This window comes from Pagrus major, chromosome 24 (genome assembly GCF_040436345.1).
Source record: "Pagrus major chromosome 24, Pma_NU_1.0".
NCBI lineage: Eukaryota > Metazoa > Chordata > Actinopteri > Spariformes > Sparidae > Pagrus > Pagrus major.
This window is the reverse complement of record NC_133238.1, coordinates 12,449,103-12,467,909: the sequence shown is the minus strand read 5'-3', so window position 1 is coordinate 12,467,909 and position 18,807 is coordinate 12,449,103. Positions and strand designations below refer to the sequence as shown.

At 43.9% G+C, this 18,807-nt stretch overlaps 2 protein-coding genes across 3 annotated transcripts in view; one reads left to right on the top strand and one right to left on the bottom strand.

Annotated features, from left to right (window-relative positions):
• The window catches only part of LOC141020434 (bone morphogenetic protein receptor type-2-like), a 30,065-nt gene extending 14,522 nt beyond the window's left edge, over positions 1 to 15,543 (bottom strand). The window contains exons 1-3 of one of the 2 annotated variants that reach the window (XM_073495507.1): positions 14,528 to 15,543; positions 3,821 to 4,006; positions 3,495 to 3,674 (exon numbers count right to left, since the gene is read on the bottom strand). In XM_073495507.1, the coding sequence (XP_073351608.1) occupies positions 3,495 to 3,674; positions 3,821 to 4,006; positions 14,528 to 14,618 (457 nt within the window). In that variant the 5' untranslated portion in view covers positions 14,619 to 15,543. The remainder of the gene's footprint in view (positions 1 to 3,494; positions 3,675 to 3,820; positions 4,007 to 14,527) is intronic. The other variant, XM_073495506.1, reaches the window with a different exon arrangement.
• A 1,545-nt stretch (positions 15,544 to 17,088) lies between these two features.
• dock9b (dedicator of cytokinesis 9b) overlaps positions 17,089 to 18,807 on the top strand; it is a 53,584-nt gene continuing 51,865 nt past the window's right edge. The window contains exon 1 of the mRNA XM_073462430.1: positions 17,089 to 17,447. Coding sequence (XP_073318531.1) covers positions 17,334 to 17,447 — 114 coding nt within the window. The 5' untranslated portion in view covers positions 17,089 to 17,333. The remainder of the gene's footprint in view (positions 17,448 to 18,807) is intronic.

The window sequence follows — 18,807 nt, the reverse complement described above, 5'->3', positions numbered from 1 at the left end:
GAAGATAAACTAATAAACTAAAAGCCATATATTACATACATTGTTAACATAACATGGTTTACCCTTTTTTTTTTTTTTTGGCAATTTAGCTTAGGTGAGTAAACACCATTCAAAACTCCACAAGAGATTTGTCTTATTTTGTGTAAGCCACACAAACACACTAATCCCTTTTTACAAGTTCTGCCATGTTTTTTCCAAATCAACAAACAGCAGCAGCTTGTCCAGGTTATACATCATTACATCAAAAACACTCTGCCTTCTGTCTGTGATGATTGTTTCTGCATATTAAGCACCGTACGCAACTACCAAACTTGGAACAGTCATCAGCTTTAGTCCGTATTTTTCCTGCCACCGGGGAAAAAGAAGACTGCGGGCGATAAACGTAGATGTAAACAAGGTAGGATTTAAATAAAATGGTCTTATCGAAAAGGAAATGCACTGAACACATTTGGTCAACCCTGAGGATACACAGAAAGTGTTTTGGTGAGTAATACAGAATATAAACAAAACTCCACAGCACCTTTAATTCTTACTGTGAGCTGCACCGTAAGCCTCTTGGCTTTTTGGCTCACATATGTTGTTATTGTGGGATTCCTTCCTTGTGCGCTTACCTGTTAGAATTGGGCTTTTTACCTTTAATTCTCCTATTTGGTATCGTGCAAATTAACCTTATTTTTTTTATGTCAGAACCAGTGTTGGAAAAGGGAAAATACCCCAGGGCATGGTGCAGGAGTCAAAACTGGTTTGCATGTGACTGCCAGATTTTGAATAGACTGTCAGCGGGCTTACAGTGTGTTGTAATTTCTTCTCTCTCCAAAATGTCAATAACATACACACAAACATCTAAATGTCTTGCAAGTATGTGTGTTTGCAGACCATCAGGCATGCCGTGAAGCACATGAAGGAAAAGGCAAAAATAAATAAGTTAAAGCAAACAACCATGAAGCATGGTCAACAGACTGGAAAGGATCACGGGAGGAGAGAAACAGAGGATGTGTGGGAAGTGAATGAAAGAGCGAGAGAAAGAAAATATGTAAAAACAGAGAGAGTACACCAGAGAGCTGGTCAGATGGCAGGTAGCTGCAGTCTAAGCTGTCAGGTATTTGTGATTAATGACACTGCAACAGAGCTACTCTGGAGACAAACATACATATAGCAACACTTATATACCACTACTCCACACTTGCAGAAATAGTATACATACAGAAAAACACTCTGCTGCATCCGTTACATCAGTCAACACACGGGCGCTGCTGTGAGACACCAGCTTTATCAATAATTGATGGCTTCGAGAGCCTAAGGGCAGCTTTGAATGACGTGCTAACATGAGCGTGCATGCACACGCGCTCTGGCACACACACTAACAACATGGGGGGTTGACAGGACGGCTCCCCCTCAAATGCCAAGGTCACAGAGTTCATAATCAACAAGAGGGTTGCACAGGAAGCAGTCTGACAAACACAGACGCACGCGCACACACACCCGAACGCACAGCAAACAACTGTTTAAAATCTCCGTAACATTAATGATAGTGCCAGCCTTTATACGGCAACAATCTTATATGTGGACCGTATTATTTCATACTGTTTTACTTTGTTTATATTTGGCGGACCCTGCCACCTTTCTTGAACAGCTTGTTTATTCACTTATGGAGAAGTATGGAGTTTGTATTATTACCTCATTGATATTGTAAATAACAAAAATCTGACTTTGAATTTCTTCTCCAAAACTACACAGTGCCCCTTTAAAGTGGCACTTACACATGTATACATCAATAACTATGAACCCAATACCATTACATACGAACATACAGTTTACTCTGGCGGGCCCAGGTATACCAACAGCCACCTCAGGGATATTTAGTGACTTATTTAAGCCTACTTTTATTTTTTTAATAAAAGTAGCCAGGCAAGCCAGTGTGTGTGCATTAAGCTAAAAGCTATTAAAGCTATTCTGAAGGAAGTTGATTTTTGAGTCTGATTCACTCAGTGTATTTCAGTTTTGAATGCAGGACTTTTGAGTACTTCATCCGCCGCCTAGCCCTGTATGTTGTCATCCATGTCGGCTCTTTGCTTTTGATCATTCAGACAGCCAACTGACTCAAACTGTTTCCTCCTCCTAGTAACACTGGCACAGATCTGCCCAGACATGTCAGGAATTAACAATCTAGCAAAAACAGAAACAGGATTTTAAGTTAGAGCACAACCTTAAACTTAAACTTCACCGATTAATCAAACGTCCTTCTAACACCTAATGGTTATTTTTCCCGAGGTTTGTCTCGTCACCCGTCTGCTCGGTGGAACAGTCACCGGCACGCCCGCAGACAGACAGATACAGCAGACGCCTTGTAATCCGTGGAATGCAGAGAGACGACATGGATGGTAGAGTGTGTGTTTGTGTTAATGTGTGGGCAGGAGCGATGATGATGAGCCGCTGCCGCCATCCCCCACTCCCCACCTTTTCCTACCACACACATTGCTTTTATTCACAGCTTAACCAACAAAAGGAAGGAAGAAACAAATAACAATACATACGTTTGATTTGTTCGACGTCTTACCCGCAACTTATTAACACAACAGACCGGCATTGATACAAATGGAATCCAATATCAACCACTTTCAAGGAATTTTAGTGCAAATAACTTATACCAGCTCTGAGTGAGGACGCCACAAAGCTTATCTGTCGGTGAACCGAAACCAATCTCTGCAATTCACAGTTGTCAAGGCTCATAATGGATAACAATCAGGAAGCCGTGCGGCTGGATGATGAAGCGGAGGAAGACGAGGAAGAGGAGGAGAGAGAAAGTAGGTGGAGGTAGAACAGCTCTGATGGTATCAAACATCCTTTCATTCTTTGCTGTTAATAGCGTTGTGTTTCAGGACTGTGTGGGCCTGCATTTGTTTTCTCCCATCCTGCTGTTAGTTAGTCATTTTTCGTTCATTCATCCGCCTCACGGGAGATTGTTGTAACCACGGCAGAAAAGTTCGATTTCATCCGGCATGAGAAATGACTCCATTAAAAGCTAAAAATGGGCTTCTAAGTGAATTCATATGCCATTAAGAAGGTTAATGATACACCATCTAAATCCAAAATACATTTCAAATCAATGAAATCACAGCTGTTCTCAACACAACACAATTCCGCGTGGAGTTTTCTTCTTGCTGTTGAAGTGACCTGATGTCACTGGTGTTCAGTGGTTAAGTGATTTCCCTCACTGCCTCAACCTTCATAAAAACGGTCAGCAGGGAATTCACTAGTAAAAGCCATAAGAGGATGAGCGTAGGCTGAGATCTGGCTTTGAATCCATCTGGCTGACACGTTTTTTTTGTCGGCGAGCTGACCACCGCTCATAGAAAAGGAAGATGCATCACGACTAGAGAGGAATCCTTTGGCAAGAAATTAAATGGAACTCACTACAAAACAAGCATGTGTTGAATATCATCTATTGTATGACTGACGACATGTGAAGGGTGTAAGTGTGTATGTGTCCTTACAGAGGGGCTGTGCGGTGGTGGGGCTTGGAGTTGGGAAGTCCTCCGTGAAGTTGACATTGCACATGTCGCTTCCACAGCAGCAGAAGTGGTACGTCCCGTTCTGGATCTGTGGAGGGAGGTTGGTCACCACGCAGCGGTCGTCCTTGCAACCCTGGTGGTCGCCCAGGTGAGTCCAGCAACCTAAAATAGAGGGGAGACAGAAGAGGGCGGGCACAGTGAGTGTTGAGCCAATTAAATTAACATCCAACAAAAAGATCCAATCACTGCAACCTCCTTAGCTGCAGTCTAATCTAGGACTGATCAGTCACAGGTCTCTCAAGTTGTACCTTGTTTGACAAGTCGCACTTCTCCCGGAGGACTTTTCTCCCACAGGCCAAAACAGTGGCTGCCCTTGTCACATTTGATGGTGGTGTTCTCTGGGGAGACCCGGCCTTCGCCCCCAGCCACTCGCTCCACCTCCCACTGCTGCTGCTGGTCCGTGAAGGCACACTCCCTCGCCTCGCCCTGCGCCGCTGTGAAGAGATGGAGAAGATGGAGCAGAGTTGAATCAAATTTCAAGCAAAATAGAGCTTTGCTCTTGCAATAGCAACACATTGAATGAAATAGCTGGATGACAAGAGGCATGAGCAAACATTTCTAAGATGAAGGCTCGTGTTGACGAGCGTGTGAGCTGAGGAGAGAGGGCTACAGACAGCTCGACAGCTTCATTAATTTATTCTATTTCAACGTGTCTCTTTATCGATTATTGCCTCAGTCCACAGAAACACGCACATTTCACATGAAAGCTTTCAGCCTGATGTAGATGAAAAGTCATGCACATCAACTCACTCACGATGTATCTATATAACCACATACATGTACAGACACTTCCTGTCTGCTACACCAGCTACAGAGACAGATTGACACAGCCGTTGTGTCCGTCTATACAGGAAGAATCCACAGATGAAAAATAGCTGTCTGCCTGCACAGAGTGCTGCCTCTCACAAGCCAAAGATCAATAGAAAATACCAATTCAAACTCTAGCCTGAAGGACAGAACATAAACACATGCAGAGGCGTAGAGGAGAAGTGGACATTTGGGTTTGAAAGAAGCCTCATTAAAAACATAAAGAAAAGTTGAGATGACTGTGAAAACACAGCAGAAAATGAAATGTCAGAAAATGAGAGATAAGCTTAAGCTACTGTCGTGTACTTAATGAATTCAACTGATTTATGGCCTTTGGCCTATGGCTTGTTTTCTAACTTGTTTGCAGAAAATATGGATGAACTTCAGGTGGTGTCGTCAAATTATGCAGTATGCGTCCAGTAATGAAATAGACATCTTGCTTTTTCATGTGCAGCAAATGTCTGAAAGAGTGATTCCAGGGAGGCTAAGTTTGAGTCAATGTCAGAGTGTGTGTTTGTGTACATAGCCTGCGTTGTGCGTAATTTCAGATAAGGGAAACATGATGTGCCAGTTTGTTTCCCTTACTCCCAGCTCCTCCCTTTCCTCCTTGCCGGGAAGAGGGGGGAGGGCTGGAGGGGTCTGTTACGAAGGGGTGGAGGGAGGAGGGTGACTGTGCCCTGCCCAAGGTCAAGCTAGCCTGTGTGGGCAGAGGGTGACGCGATGGAGTGGTAGCACTGCTGGGCATGGCGCCAACTTTCCTCCTCTGCTCCCATCCGCAGATAAAGCTATCAACCCTGGCCGACTGTGGGCCTCGGCTGCCCTCAACCTGTGGGCCTTTACTGCCTACTGTTCTGTGGGACTGACATTGCCTGCAGGGGGAAGCACGCTGTGTACAAGCAGTATGGGAAAGGAGTTCAAACTAAGGGTTAAATATGTGGAGGATTTTATTGTGATGAAGAAGCTGAATTTCAATGAGATGACGATGGCACTGGCAGGGTTAGCGGTTAGATTCCCGACGGGGCAGATGTTTCTACACTGGTATGTATTCCCAGCAAATTAACGTGCTCTGGGTTAAATTAAACACCAAAAGGTACATGCACTAAATTTTAATCACAAATATTATGTCATACTGTACATGTTCTCACTGTATCAAACTATAAAGCGTGAAAACCCTACACCAACATGAAATATACCAAATCAATACTGAGCAGTGTTTTCTTTTCAGCTCAAAGCCAACGCTAACACTTTACTTGGACGTCATGGAAATAACTGATTTCAGAGAACAATGATTTCCTCAAAATGAGCACCAGCTCTACCATTAAACCAGAACATTACATGAGAGGAATCATGGGCTGGCATTCATTCATATTTTACCACTTTTCTTTTGCCAGAGGGACAATCAGCTCCGAGCTATTCAAGTCTGATGATGCATTTATAAGAAAAATACAAGCACAACACCCCAATTTACTGTCTTTATTTTAAAATGTGAAAATAAAAATCTGACTTCCATTTAAATGAAATTAAAAAACTCAAGTTTAAAGCTGTATGTTCTCTTTTACTTAAAAATACTTGAAAACGCAAGGATGTGATTGAACTGTATGTTTGTCCCACTCTATTGTGAACTTGGACATTAGCATGTATGGCTAACTAACTAGCTTTCTTCCTACAATGGTAACAATCTACATTACCTTCAAGTCTAGGGGCTTCTCATACGACATTATTTTATCATCAACTGGTGAGTAATGTTGACTTATTGCCTGGGATCTCTTAGCTTTAGCTTCAGTCTGTTAGCATGATATCATATGTAACCATTTAGTGCATATTTTAAGAGCCCATTTTAGAACAAGTCAGCAAGAAACATTTAAAAGTCAGCCAGAAACAGCATTTTCAGCCAACTCAGGAAGACTCAAATACTGATAACTTTAATTGCTGGTTAGATAGAACTGATAAAGTCTGCTCCATTTCAGTCAACAAAATACCGACAGTCACCAGACGCCAGCATCAAAAATATGCATGATTAAAACTATTTTTTTTTGTTAAACTCTAGTGTCTGTTTGATCCATGAGGCCAAAGGCATTTAACTCTTAAAATATAGCTATTGCAGTGTTGTGAAGAGGCACTATCCACTTTCTTTGACTGTTAAACTCAATCTCTTGTGACACTTCAAAAAAGGTAGAAGGCTTTCTTGAGTGTGACAAATTCTGCCCCGAGTATGCTTCCTTTATAATAACCAAATCCGAGAAGTGGGCACTGGAGGTGAGGACATGAGTTCCAGAGAAGGAACTCTAGTAAAAAGAGGAGAAACATAAAGGAACAATAGAAGGAAGTGCCTAGCCGGTGACAACACCCAAAGACAGTTAGACAAACAGACTGACCTTGTACCAGGATTGGGAGAACAGAAATCCATAGAGCAGAGTATCTTCTGTCTTTCTCCCAAAGCTGACATTAATTATTAACATTCTTACTATAATTCAAGGCCATGAAATCAAAAACCTCATAATGATGCTCGAGCTACGAGAGCTCTTGGGCATGAAACAACTGAGAAAGCAGATAAAAAGGAGTTCAACCCAGAAATTGATTTTAGAGTTGATTCACAAATATTAAATACTTTTGTACTTCATTGTTGTAAGGGAAAAGGTTATCTGAGTGTAGATTCGATACAATATCTTGAAAGATAAACATTCTATACCATGTTCAATACACAGGGAATTAGCACTCACTAATTGGAAAGCACACACTAATCACACAGCAGCTTGCAGCTCCTGTTTCTTAACAAAAAGGCGATTCACCCTCTGAAAATATATAACCTTTTTTATTTAGAAATTTAGCAGCTCTATATCCAATAGGCGAACAGAGACAACAGACAGTGTAGCACATGATGGTGCTCAAACCCCAGCAGTCACATCCAGCCTTTGCTCATTTGCAGTCAGAGCCATGGGAGCACTCCTGTAGTCACATTTCATTGGTTTGTCTGCAGTACTGCTCGCCTGTGGTTGGTTCTTTCCCTCAATTCTATCGTTTTTAGGAGCATTTCTGGTTGGATGCCAATCCCTGTGTTTATCTCCGATTGGCCGAGGACAGCTCTGTCCCTGGTTCTGCTTCTGTGGAGCTTGCTGTGTGATCTTGGCTTGCACTGCAGTATTGGATTGTGGGTCAGAGTATGCAGGCAAGGCCAGTGGAGCGAAGCAGATGAGAGAGAGAGAGAGAGAGAGCGAGAGAGAGAGAGAACGAGAGGGAGAGGGAGAGAGAGGGTAGTCATATCAAAAGGCTTCGGAGTAGTTTTCTGCTCCAAGCCTGTTCATTGGATGATGGCGGGCACTGCTGAGTGTTTACCCATGGCCCAGTTATTTGCTAATCTCTCCCCCCACCCCCCCAGTTACCCTCCTCCCCCAATTGGCCTTCGGTGCACCCTCCCTGCCCGGACTACCCCCATCCCCTCAGCCTCGCTGCTAAAAAACAACAGCGATCTAATCTGGCTCTCTCCTTCCTACCGCCAAGGCCCATCGGAGCGTTGCAAGACATGGCAGTCTGAGACTTGATTAAAAGTCACTGAGTGCGCTGATGTGTCTCTGTTTTCTCTCCACAACTAGTTCCGAGTTCACGTCCAAGATTAGAGGCACAAACAGAGGGTGGGAGGGGCAGGGGGGAAAAAGAGCAGAGGAGACTCTGCTGACTAAAGGCTGAAACGTGCTTGATGCACCCGTGCACGCACCACCTCCTCTGCAGGCATGCGTGCACTGTCCGCAGCCACTGAAGTATACAAGTTGTGCTCTCTTGCTCGAGGAGAACCGGCATAATGCAGCCATGTGGAGCCTTTTTATCAATGCTGACTCTGCGTCAGTATCAAAAATGAATGCATTCAAAAACAGGCCCTCTCTCTAGTGTGTGAAGCAGACGTACACACCCCGAGAACTGATAACGTGCCATCTCGCATGGTGGGTGCATCCCCTGCTACAAAAAAGTCAAAAAATGCAAAAACAATGCATGCCCATTTGCAAGGTGTTGTCATTATCACAAGGCTCAAGCTGCTACGTCCCTAATCGTACCTGCTGCTGCTGTTTGGGTGCATGCTTGTTGCTGAGGTAGGATGGATGGGTTTCAGGGGGTATTTGCTGACACCCCCAATTTTCCAAGTCCCCTGGTTGAGTTTAAAGATGCGGGGGGTGAGTGGGCTTTAATCTGTCCCATCTGTTGCCTCGGGACTGCCCACTCCCCCGCTCTCAAAAACACCACCACTCAGTCTGTGTCTGTCTGGGTCTGGTACAGTTATGCTAATCCTGGGGCTTATACTACCCTCAAAGCTTAGAGGCCTCCATTATTGACCACAATGCATTTATACTAAAATTCGCCGCCCCCTCCCTCCCTGTATACCTTAACTTTCCCGAATATGTGATACACAGATGACAGAGTGGCCGAAGTGGTGTTCACTGTCACACAGGGGGGGGGTATAATCTCAGATTATTTATGAACAAGCAAAAGTTTGCTTTCAGGCTGCATCTGAATTTAGTCTCTATTTATGACAATATGTTTCTCCTTGACGAGTAAATGAACAGCCATTACAGGCTTGACGTGCTACGTACTCTCCGCTACATCTCCACCCACTTCACTGTCACCTCCGGAGGCCTGTGGTTGTCTGGTATGAAGGGGGATTTCACCTGTTCTGCGAGAGCCAACAGGAAGTCAAACTCAGAATTTAAATGAGATAATAACGCAAACTCAGCAATATATATATATATATATTTTTTTTTTTCCGCATAACTAAATAAACAAGCTGTTCTCAGAGGAAAATAAGGTCTCCAGAACACTGTTTGAAGCTAGAAAGGTGGCAGGGTCCACCACATATAAACAAAGTAAAACAGTATTAAATTGTGCTGCCCTTTAAGGTCAGTTTGTCTATTCATGAAAACAAAGAAGAAGAAAAATCAGACAGTGAGGATCTTTCTCTTCTGATTAAAGTTTCTTCCCCAAAACTACATAGTGCACCTTTAAGTCATTATTTAAAAAAAAATGCTGAGTCAAAACTTCTAAATTGTGAGGATATTCTGCTATTTCTTTGTCTTATGTGACGGTAAACTGAATTCACTACAGTTTTGGTGCGTGGAGCAGGCAAACAAGCAATTTAATGAGATCATGTTGGCTTTACGAAATAGTAAGGGGCATTTTCCACTATTATTTTCTGACTGATTCATACAGAAAATAATATTTAGTTGAACCATATCACTAGACTAGTGTTGTCATGATCGTGGAATTTCCAACTTCGATTTAATACCTTGAAAATGACACACTGAGGGCATAAAAGATAATACAACATGGCATGCCATTACAAAACAACAGCATCTAAGATGAGTTACTTCTGGAAAAGTTGGGGCCATGTGGGCACTACAGCGCTGCATGTTAACTTGAGAGGAAAGCAAAAAATCAATTTCAACAATACTGAGAAAATGAGCACTGAAACAGTTTTAAATATTCAGAACACTTCAATACACTAATAAATAAGTCAAGCTGACAAATAGGAAGATATTTGCTTAGTTCAGCTATATCGGAGCACATTTGTGCTGAAAGGTAACAAGAAGTTGCAGCATAGAAACACCAAACTAGGTTTAAAGTCATTAAGAAACACTGTCTCCATTACAGCGACTCCATTGTCCTCCAGAGAGCACTGACAAGTCTGTGTGTACACTGTAAAATGTTCTGCTCAGTATGCAACTTGAAACGCAAAAAAAAAACCCAACGAAATCCCTATTAAGATCATTTGTTAAGTATAATTACTTACAATTGGCGAATCTATCAGCCTAAAAACCCCTGTATCAGTGGGACTATACTTATCACCCCCAGAAGCCATCTTCTGCTCTTCCCTGCAGTTATTTTTCTTTCTGGGATATTTCTCAGAGGAGTGCTGTGAGTGCACCATTGGTCTAAAAACCTGCACCTCCCACCAATGATTGCCTGTAAATCCTGGGATCTAGTAACTGCACCGTGAGTTGTTTCTGTGACTATTATAAGCTGATGTGGATAGAAACATAGAAAGCCTTAGATCTACGAGGTTAACAGGGCAAAATATAAAGACAGTGGCCAATATCCACAGATGTCACATCCCAGCTACATCACATGCACCCTTCCCTTTTAAAGCTTCTATTCATAAAAATGGAGAAAACTCAAACCAGTTCATCCATACTATGAGCAACATTTTTTGCGCGCTCTAGACTTATTGTCTCTGCTGGTCAAGGAGAACGCTTCGTGTTAATCATAGGCTGTCACTCTGAGTTACCATCTCAAGGCTGCACCTTTTGTTTTCTAAAACATCCACTAATTTCTCCTTTTTGCCAAACCAGAAGCTCGGCTGAACACTGTTCTATTGTACCTCGCTTTGCTTTTACCTCTGCACAGAACTCAAACCGAGGTACCGAGAGAGAAACACATTGATTTTTTTCATCTAATAGAGTACAAGGCTAGCTGTATTAGACACCAAACGCCCCGCTCCCTCACCCCCCCCCCCATTCCAGCATTCATTGGTCTGTTTCTAGCCGCAGTCAGTGTCATCTCTTCTCACGAAATAATGATGTGGACTGAGTGCAAAATATTATGGAATCAAAGTGGGTGCAGTGCTTTTATATCCTTCAGCGTATGCAACTACTTCCTGTCTAAATTGCATCGCTCCAGTTCTTCGAATACTGATGCCAAATTGTTGTCTCAGAGTGCACGCATCATTATATTACCCCTATTTTTGCTTCTTCCACACACCGGCTGCCTCGCAGTTTTACAAGAGATTTTAACATTTTACGAGCCACCTTGACCCATTTACTATCCTTGTGTTTACCACCAGAAGCATCTGTCTGACTGTAATGCACAGTCGGCAGACTGGTTTGAGAGCCAAAGGTAATGCAGCTTGGTAGCGCGGGCCCCTGGGCTTTGGGCTAGAAATCGGTGCCATTAATTGAAACACACAAATTTATCACACTACTGACGTACAGAATTAGTTGTTCTAGGCATTGATTTGTTTTAATTAGTGTACTGCTTTCTTCTAGTCTCTGGAAATCGATATAATTAAGCCTTTTATAACAGATGTTTACATTTGCCGGAATTATTATGTAGTATGAATGTATAATATGTCACATTTCTGCACTAAAATGCCTAAAAACAACTAGACCTATGTTATATGTTTTTGGTTGGAGTCAGGTGACATTTCAATCAACAATTGTGGTCGACAACTCCCATGATCCCATGCTATTCTATGACCCAATCAAAATATGTCTTTTGTTTTTGTTGTTTCTATTAAAAGACCCCAAGCCGCAGAAATGTATTAGTCAATTAACTGACTAAAAAGAAATCTTATTTTAAAAATGTAGTTTTAATAAAGTAAAGAATAGAAAAAATGCTGCTTTTCACTGGTATAATATAGATAGTTGATGAAGATATTTGAAGTTTGAAACTTTTAAATTTATACAGTAGAACACCTGAAAACTCTGAGATGCCTCACCCTGTAATTAATGACAAAAATAATATTTAGTTGCAGGCTATAACACATCGGGTGGATTTCTCACACTCTCTCATTAGAGCTCTTCCATTTTCAGTTTTTTAAAATATCTCTGCTGGGATGTCACCGAGGCAAATTCCTGAGCATGGCATTTAAGTCATTCTGATTCATCCTAGTCTTCTCACACCACCCTTGCCATTAAAACCACTGATGAAATGCCAGGGCTGACAGCAGTCGCCAAATTCTGTAGGCTCCAATCTGAACTAGCCTGCGCGGCAAACACACTCGCGAGGCCGCAATCATGAGCCAATAACTTCGCTTTCTGTGAGCCGCTGACGTGACCGCGGAGCTGACAGCCTCAAGAGTCCCCGCGTGGCCCGCAGAGGCTGGAGAGACGCGGCCCGGTTGAGGAACAGTGGGACTGTCAACGGCACAGTATGGGGCTCAAGGGACACAGCTACAGAGCTTGGACAAGCGGAGCAAATGAGCAGTCCTTTTTATGCTATGGTATAATACTTCTGCTCTAATCCTCTTTGGACCCTCAAACCCCCAGCCTACCTGGGACAACAGTAAAAATGTCTGCCTGAATGTGGGTTGTGGCATACATTATGGGCCTGCGTGTGCTACAAGTTGAACTTGATAAGAGTATGGGCTAATGCCTGTCCTGATGCCACTGCTCGAGAACACCTGCGGTCACACGCCGCAGGTAGCGTCTGCAGGCTTGTTTGGAACTGTTTCGACTCCAGATTTTGGAGCAGCAGGCATACGCCCACACACTGATTAGTCACAGGGGACGGGGCGGAAGGACGACCCGAGCTCAGCTGCAAACAGGTTAAACACATGGCAGGTAGAAGGAAATTAATAATGATTTGAAAGAGAAATTAACAGAGGTAATAGCCGAGATGGAGAAGGCAATAATGTTCCTGGAGCCAGAGGAAAGGTGTTGGGTCAGAGAGATGAGTAACACACTCCTGCAGACTATTAGGCCCTTTGATTCCTCTCATCATCCAAAGAAATGGGCGCTGGGAGTATCTCCCCTTTGCATTCATGGACTAAACACCAGCCCAGAGAGGGATATAGAGCAGTTTGTCTCCTGTCTCTTTACAGTCATTATGCCAACAAAGTCTGACTGCTGGCCTAATTAATTTTGCACAGTTCAACGATTTGAATTTATCGGCTGTTTACATGGCACGCGTGCCTGTAAGTATCCATTAATCGTCCTTGTACTGATTATTGAGTGAATATGTCAATCCTCTGCCAGTCACTGTAGTCGTTAAACCGCTCTCGGGGAATAGTAATTTACATGTCATGTCTCATAAAGGTGAGCTCATCAAGGTTGTATTATTTCGTGATGATGGGACATCTTCCAGCGTGCGTGCCGAGATGATGAATTGCCGCTTTACATTTTGCTGAATATTAAAAATTGCACTCAGCTTTTTTTCCACCCCCCTACCGATCCTACGTCACAACCTGACAACTCATCCCTTCAGTGAACGCTTCAGGTCCCGCTCTCTCCGCTGATTCACCCCCCTCTTCTACAGTACGCCTTACTTATCTACTTACTCCAGTGTTTCTAAATTTAAGTAGCGAGCTTTTCACCTCTATTTGCTTGACCTCGCAATCAGACGATGTCAGAAACACAGTGCAGGCAAAGACAGATAAAGTCCTTTCTTGTCGTTTTATGGAAGCGGGGATTTAAAAAACACTGACACTACGACTTGTCTGTTAAATGCAAATGTGCATGCAAATAGGGGCACCGTTCGAGCTTAAAGCGATGAACGCTGTGTCAAACTGTGTGTTCAAATTATGCTCCACGCTCACATATTTCCCCCTCTGCAACAGCAGTCATTACTCTGGCCTTCTGATAATACCCTGTCTATGGATGGATGTAGGAGCCTTAACAACAACACACACTCGCAGAAATGATAATATGCACTATTAAGAGGCTGTTTATACACACATTCACACCCACGTACTCGGCTGCAACGGCCGAGCTACTCCTGAGACCACCTATTTCCAAACACCCTGCACAATGTTGAACTTCCATCGCCCAAATTACCCATCTTGTAAAATACCTTTCCTGGCTTCCCACACATTCCACCCAACCCCCCTCCGCCTCCCTGTGCATGCACTGTTCCTCCATCTCTGTGCAGCCCTGCTACTATCTTATCATGCTCAAGGTCTCACAGAAGCCTGGCTTCAGCCCAAAGTCTTGAACGGGGGGCACAACTTGGCAGACAAGGACTGCGGTATGTTTGGCAGTGTTTTTCCAGGCCTTTGTACACAGAATGATTAAAAAGGAGCCAGGGGTGCAGTTGCTGCTGTGTTCGAGAGGAGATATCTGTGAGGGTTTGACTTGACTACAGTGGGATGGGTTACACAGATCACTCCAGAAATGAGGCAGGCGGACAGCAAAGATGGGGAAGGTGGATAAGGGACAGGCAGGCAGAAACACACGAGGAGGACATGATGATTTGGGAAAATGATGTCTGGTATAGATTGATCACAGGCTCAAGTAGATTGTTACTCAACATCTGCACCAACCTGGGTATGTGGACGCAATACAGACAGCAAGAAACCAAAATGAAAGCATCAAATATTCATGAGAAGCACATTTCCTCCATCCCCCCCCCCCCCCCCAAAAAAAAAATCAATGCACTGATAAGCCACTCACCAGCCACAGAAGTCAGGAGAATCGTCAGGCAAAACCCAAATTTAGCGAGTGATTTCATCGTGATTCGGCCCACAGCCATGACAGTGTGCATCGACTTTGGTCTCTCAATTACAGCTCCTCCGAGTCCCCCTCTACTTCTTCTGTTCCTCTCTTTTTCTTTCCTCCAGATATTGTTTTGACCCCCTTGGTTTTCCTCACGTCAGCTCAATAACTTGAACCGATCTCTCAGGCATGGGGCACATTGATGAATAACGCGAAAAAGAGAGTCGGGGTCTTCTGACGTGATTTGATAGCTAACATTGACCGCCAGTAAAAGTTAAGTTAGTCCTGCTGTCGACTCCAGCGCAGACCGGACAGATAAACCGAGCAGCTAACTTGTTTGGCGGATCTGCCATCTACAGCCAGCCAGAAAACAACGTCCATATCGGCTAGCTAACATGCTAGCTGCCCAGGGCGACTGTCTGGGACTAGAAAACTTAGGCAAAGAGGGTAAATATCGCAAAAATAACCCGCGCACAGCTAATTCGCGCAAACAAAAACTATTCTCGGTTGTACACTTTGCGAAAACATCCAGTCTTTCGATACAGCGGGCAAGAATTTGGCATACTAAACGTTAGCGAATTAGCTTGGTTGGGTTACAAGCTGCTACCGATGCTAACCGACGTTAGCCGAGCAGCTAGCCAGTTAGTTTCTCGGCGTCCCGTCTCATTTCACGATCTCCGCTGAGGGGGGGAAAAAAATAATTCACAAGTCGACGGCGTCTACAGTGAGCCTCGCTGGTCTGCGATAGACGGAGATTATTACTCCCCTGCTGGATGACGACGGGGCTGAGGGAATGGATATCTCTTGGTCTGATCTTCCCCGAGGCAGTCGGCGGCGTTTGGCATTGACGGTCTGGAGCTCCGCTGGGCAGACAGACAGACAGACAGGGCGGCTGGGAACGCCTCGTTTGCAGGCTTGTCTGGACCGCTCGTCTCCGGTATCAGGTTGCTGTGGGTTGGTGTTGGGGGTGGAGGACAGTCCTACACGGAGAGGAGAGGAGGGGTGGAGCAGCGCCGCTGTGCCGCAGACTGTGGACATAACACCCTGGAAACATATGCTGCGTTCAGGCTCCCGGCGCAATTGTCCGACTCGTTCAATCGCCTTGAACGCCTCAAGCTTAAACAACATAAGCCATCTGAGTGCGAGTTGCACAATGCCCGCATTTTAATTCAAAACGCTAAAGGGCACGCTTAAAGGATAAGTTCACCCACAAAATTTTAAATACGTTCATTATCTAGTCATCCCCATACCGAGGAAAGGTCAGGGGAAGTCTCGTGGTTCACAAAACTTTTCCGGAGCTTCGCAGCAAAACAGCGTTGCAGCAGCAGAACAACTGAAGCAGATGGGGACTTGTTTTAAAATGTGCAAAAGCAAGCACAAAACAAACATGCAATGGCTCCAGAAGCCCCAACATCCAAAATGGATCTGAAAAGATGTTAATCACACGCTTGACGCACAGTCCTGCGCGTGTGCACTCACTTCAGATGGGGGTGTGTGCTAACACGTTTAGCTCAGGAGCTAAAGTGAAGATGTCAGCATTAAAAAGTGTTTAGATAACATCTTTTCAAATCAGTTTGAGATGTCAGGGCCTCAGGAGACTTGGATTACGCAGGATGAAGACATTTTATTAATTGGTTTCAGTTGTTTTTTTACGTCTCAAAACAAGTCCCCATCTACTTCAATTGTTTAGAGGAATGCTCCAATGCTGTTTTGCTGTGAGGCTCCAGATGTCCTACAAAAACTTCACCCGACTTTCCATCCACATGAGGTTGAGTAGATGATGACTGCATTTTCATTTTTGGATGAACTTATCCTTTAATTAAAATATTGTAGAGACATAAAGCATTTCTAATTGTGTGTGAATACACATGATAATATCTCAGTAATACATATGCATTATTAGTATTTCTAATAATATGACAAACTTAGCCTATGTCAATGCTTCACACTGTTTACCTTCTACCTAAAACTGCTATTCCCGATTGCAAATGAAGGCATCACTAGTTATTCAACTTTCAGTGTAACTTTACTGCCTCTGTGTGGTCACATAACTTTATACAGAGTTTAAAGCCTTGAACTCAGACTGTGTAGTTAAAACAATAATTATTCCAGCAGGTGGCAATGTTATCCTGTGCCTACGGCAGAACAGCGTGTGATTTGCAGTTATATAACCTCAAAACAGTATTTAGGCGCCTTTTGATGTAACAATTAAGGTATTAATTGCTTTAAAAGTCTCGAAGGGCGTTTAATATCCATAACTTTTATATATAATGGAAACATTTTAGTGATTACGCAGATGGAAAACAGCATTGAAGTAACTGCTGAGTGTCCTACAGCAACAAATAATAGTCATATTGTGGACAGTAGTACCAATTATTTTCTGCAAATAGGCTGCAAATATGATGGATGAATCAGTTTACAGAGCTGTCCCACTGGGCATCATTATTACACCGAGGAAGGGGGGCGTGTCGGTTTTGCGCAAGGGATCTCCTGACGGGACAGAGCGCGGCAGCCTCTGGATGTTGCTCTCCGACTGCCTTTCACCAGGGAAGTCATCCTCACTCTATCCTGGATCTCCACTGTACACACGACCGAGCTCATGCGAAGTTAAACAGAAGCGTAATGCCAGGATAAAGCAGCGCCGCGGTGCATTTTTACGCACGTCGGACAGCCCGGAGCGCAGGATTCCAGCCTTTTTGCGCCGCCGCTTGGGACAGTCGGCTCTTCTCACCACCTGGCTGTCTGATGAGAGGTGGGATACGGTATGGCGTCTGCTCTACCCGAGGCGAGGAAGTTCACCCGGGGGCTCAACAAACCGGGCACCGCGGCAGAGCTGAGGCAGAGCGTGTCGGAGGCTGTCAGGACGTCAGTGTTGATGGTGAGTGAAGCGTCTCTTCTGCACACACAGAAGGCTGAATTATCATACATCATAGACGACAACAATAGAGAGGCTTTCCTTCCTTCCATTAGGAGGTCATAGGTCAGGATTGGGAGGTTCAATGCCTTGCTCAAGGGCACGTCAGCAACCTCTGGTAAAGGTCTTTACCCTTTTATTTGAGAATGGTGACATTTCTGTCCCCCTGCTGTCACTTGCTGCTGCATATCCCCCATGTCTAACTCCACAGGGGGTCTATTGTTACAACTTTCTCAAAGGGGGTTGCCAGGTAACTGAAACACACACCTCCAGCCCAGCTCTGAAGGGACGAGAAAGATGACACACACACTCACTAAGACATGCACACTTCTTTGGTTCACTCTGTCATCTGACCCCCGCAGGTGCACCTTGCAACCAGATAGGTTAGAAAGAAACAGCTGAGTAATGACAGAGGTAAAAATTGCCAAGGAACTTCTTGACTGATAATTGTTTGATTGCTGTGTCCTCATCCTCAGGGACTCGTCCACAGCACTGACCTGCGACTGTGCCTCGTTGCATAATCGTGATCAATATGCCATTTTTCTGCGCCTAATGGCATCTGCTGTCAATTATGTCTGTGTCCGTGCTCCCAGTGCGCCTCCTGATCTTATAATGAAGTCATTAAAATAAAGACAGACATTTTAGACGAAGCTCTAATTAGGCCTCAGAACTGAAAGATGTTGATTTTTGCACAACAAACACACAAATGCATAAATGTGGCGCTCAGGGGTCCAGGCACTGACCGGTGACCATGAGATCTTGTCAGTGCTAATGAGTTTGTATTTGGGTTGGGCACGGGTCATCATGTTACACCCTGCATACTCTGCATCATTGCCTTCACAGTACAGTGAGGTTGAGCACACCATACGACCAGAACGAACTTGTTTTTTTGCTTTTTACATTTGTCTTTTAATCCGATTGGCAGACACCTCAGGCAAAAAATGTTGAGGTATTTTGCTTCTTTGAAATGTCTTCTTTCAGACTAGTGGAAAGAAACTAACCAAAATACAAGTTAAGGGTGTTGATTTTAGTTCAGATTTCTGTTCTGGAAATGTTTGCAAATTAGCATTTATTCAATTCTGGATGCCTCATTTATATATTTAAACATAAACATAAACATGAAATAAATATGTTTCAGTAAACTTGTAATACCAAAAATAATTGTCTTGGACTGCGGGATACTTTGTTTGGGATACTTTTAAGTTGAATTTTTTACCCTACCCCTCAACCCCTCTACCGTCTCTTGAAGAGGAAGCATGTAGACAGGAGGCAGTGTAGATAGACCGACTAATCTGAACTACTGTTGTGTCAAGGTCATAATCCC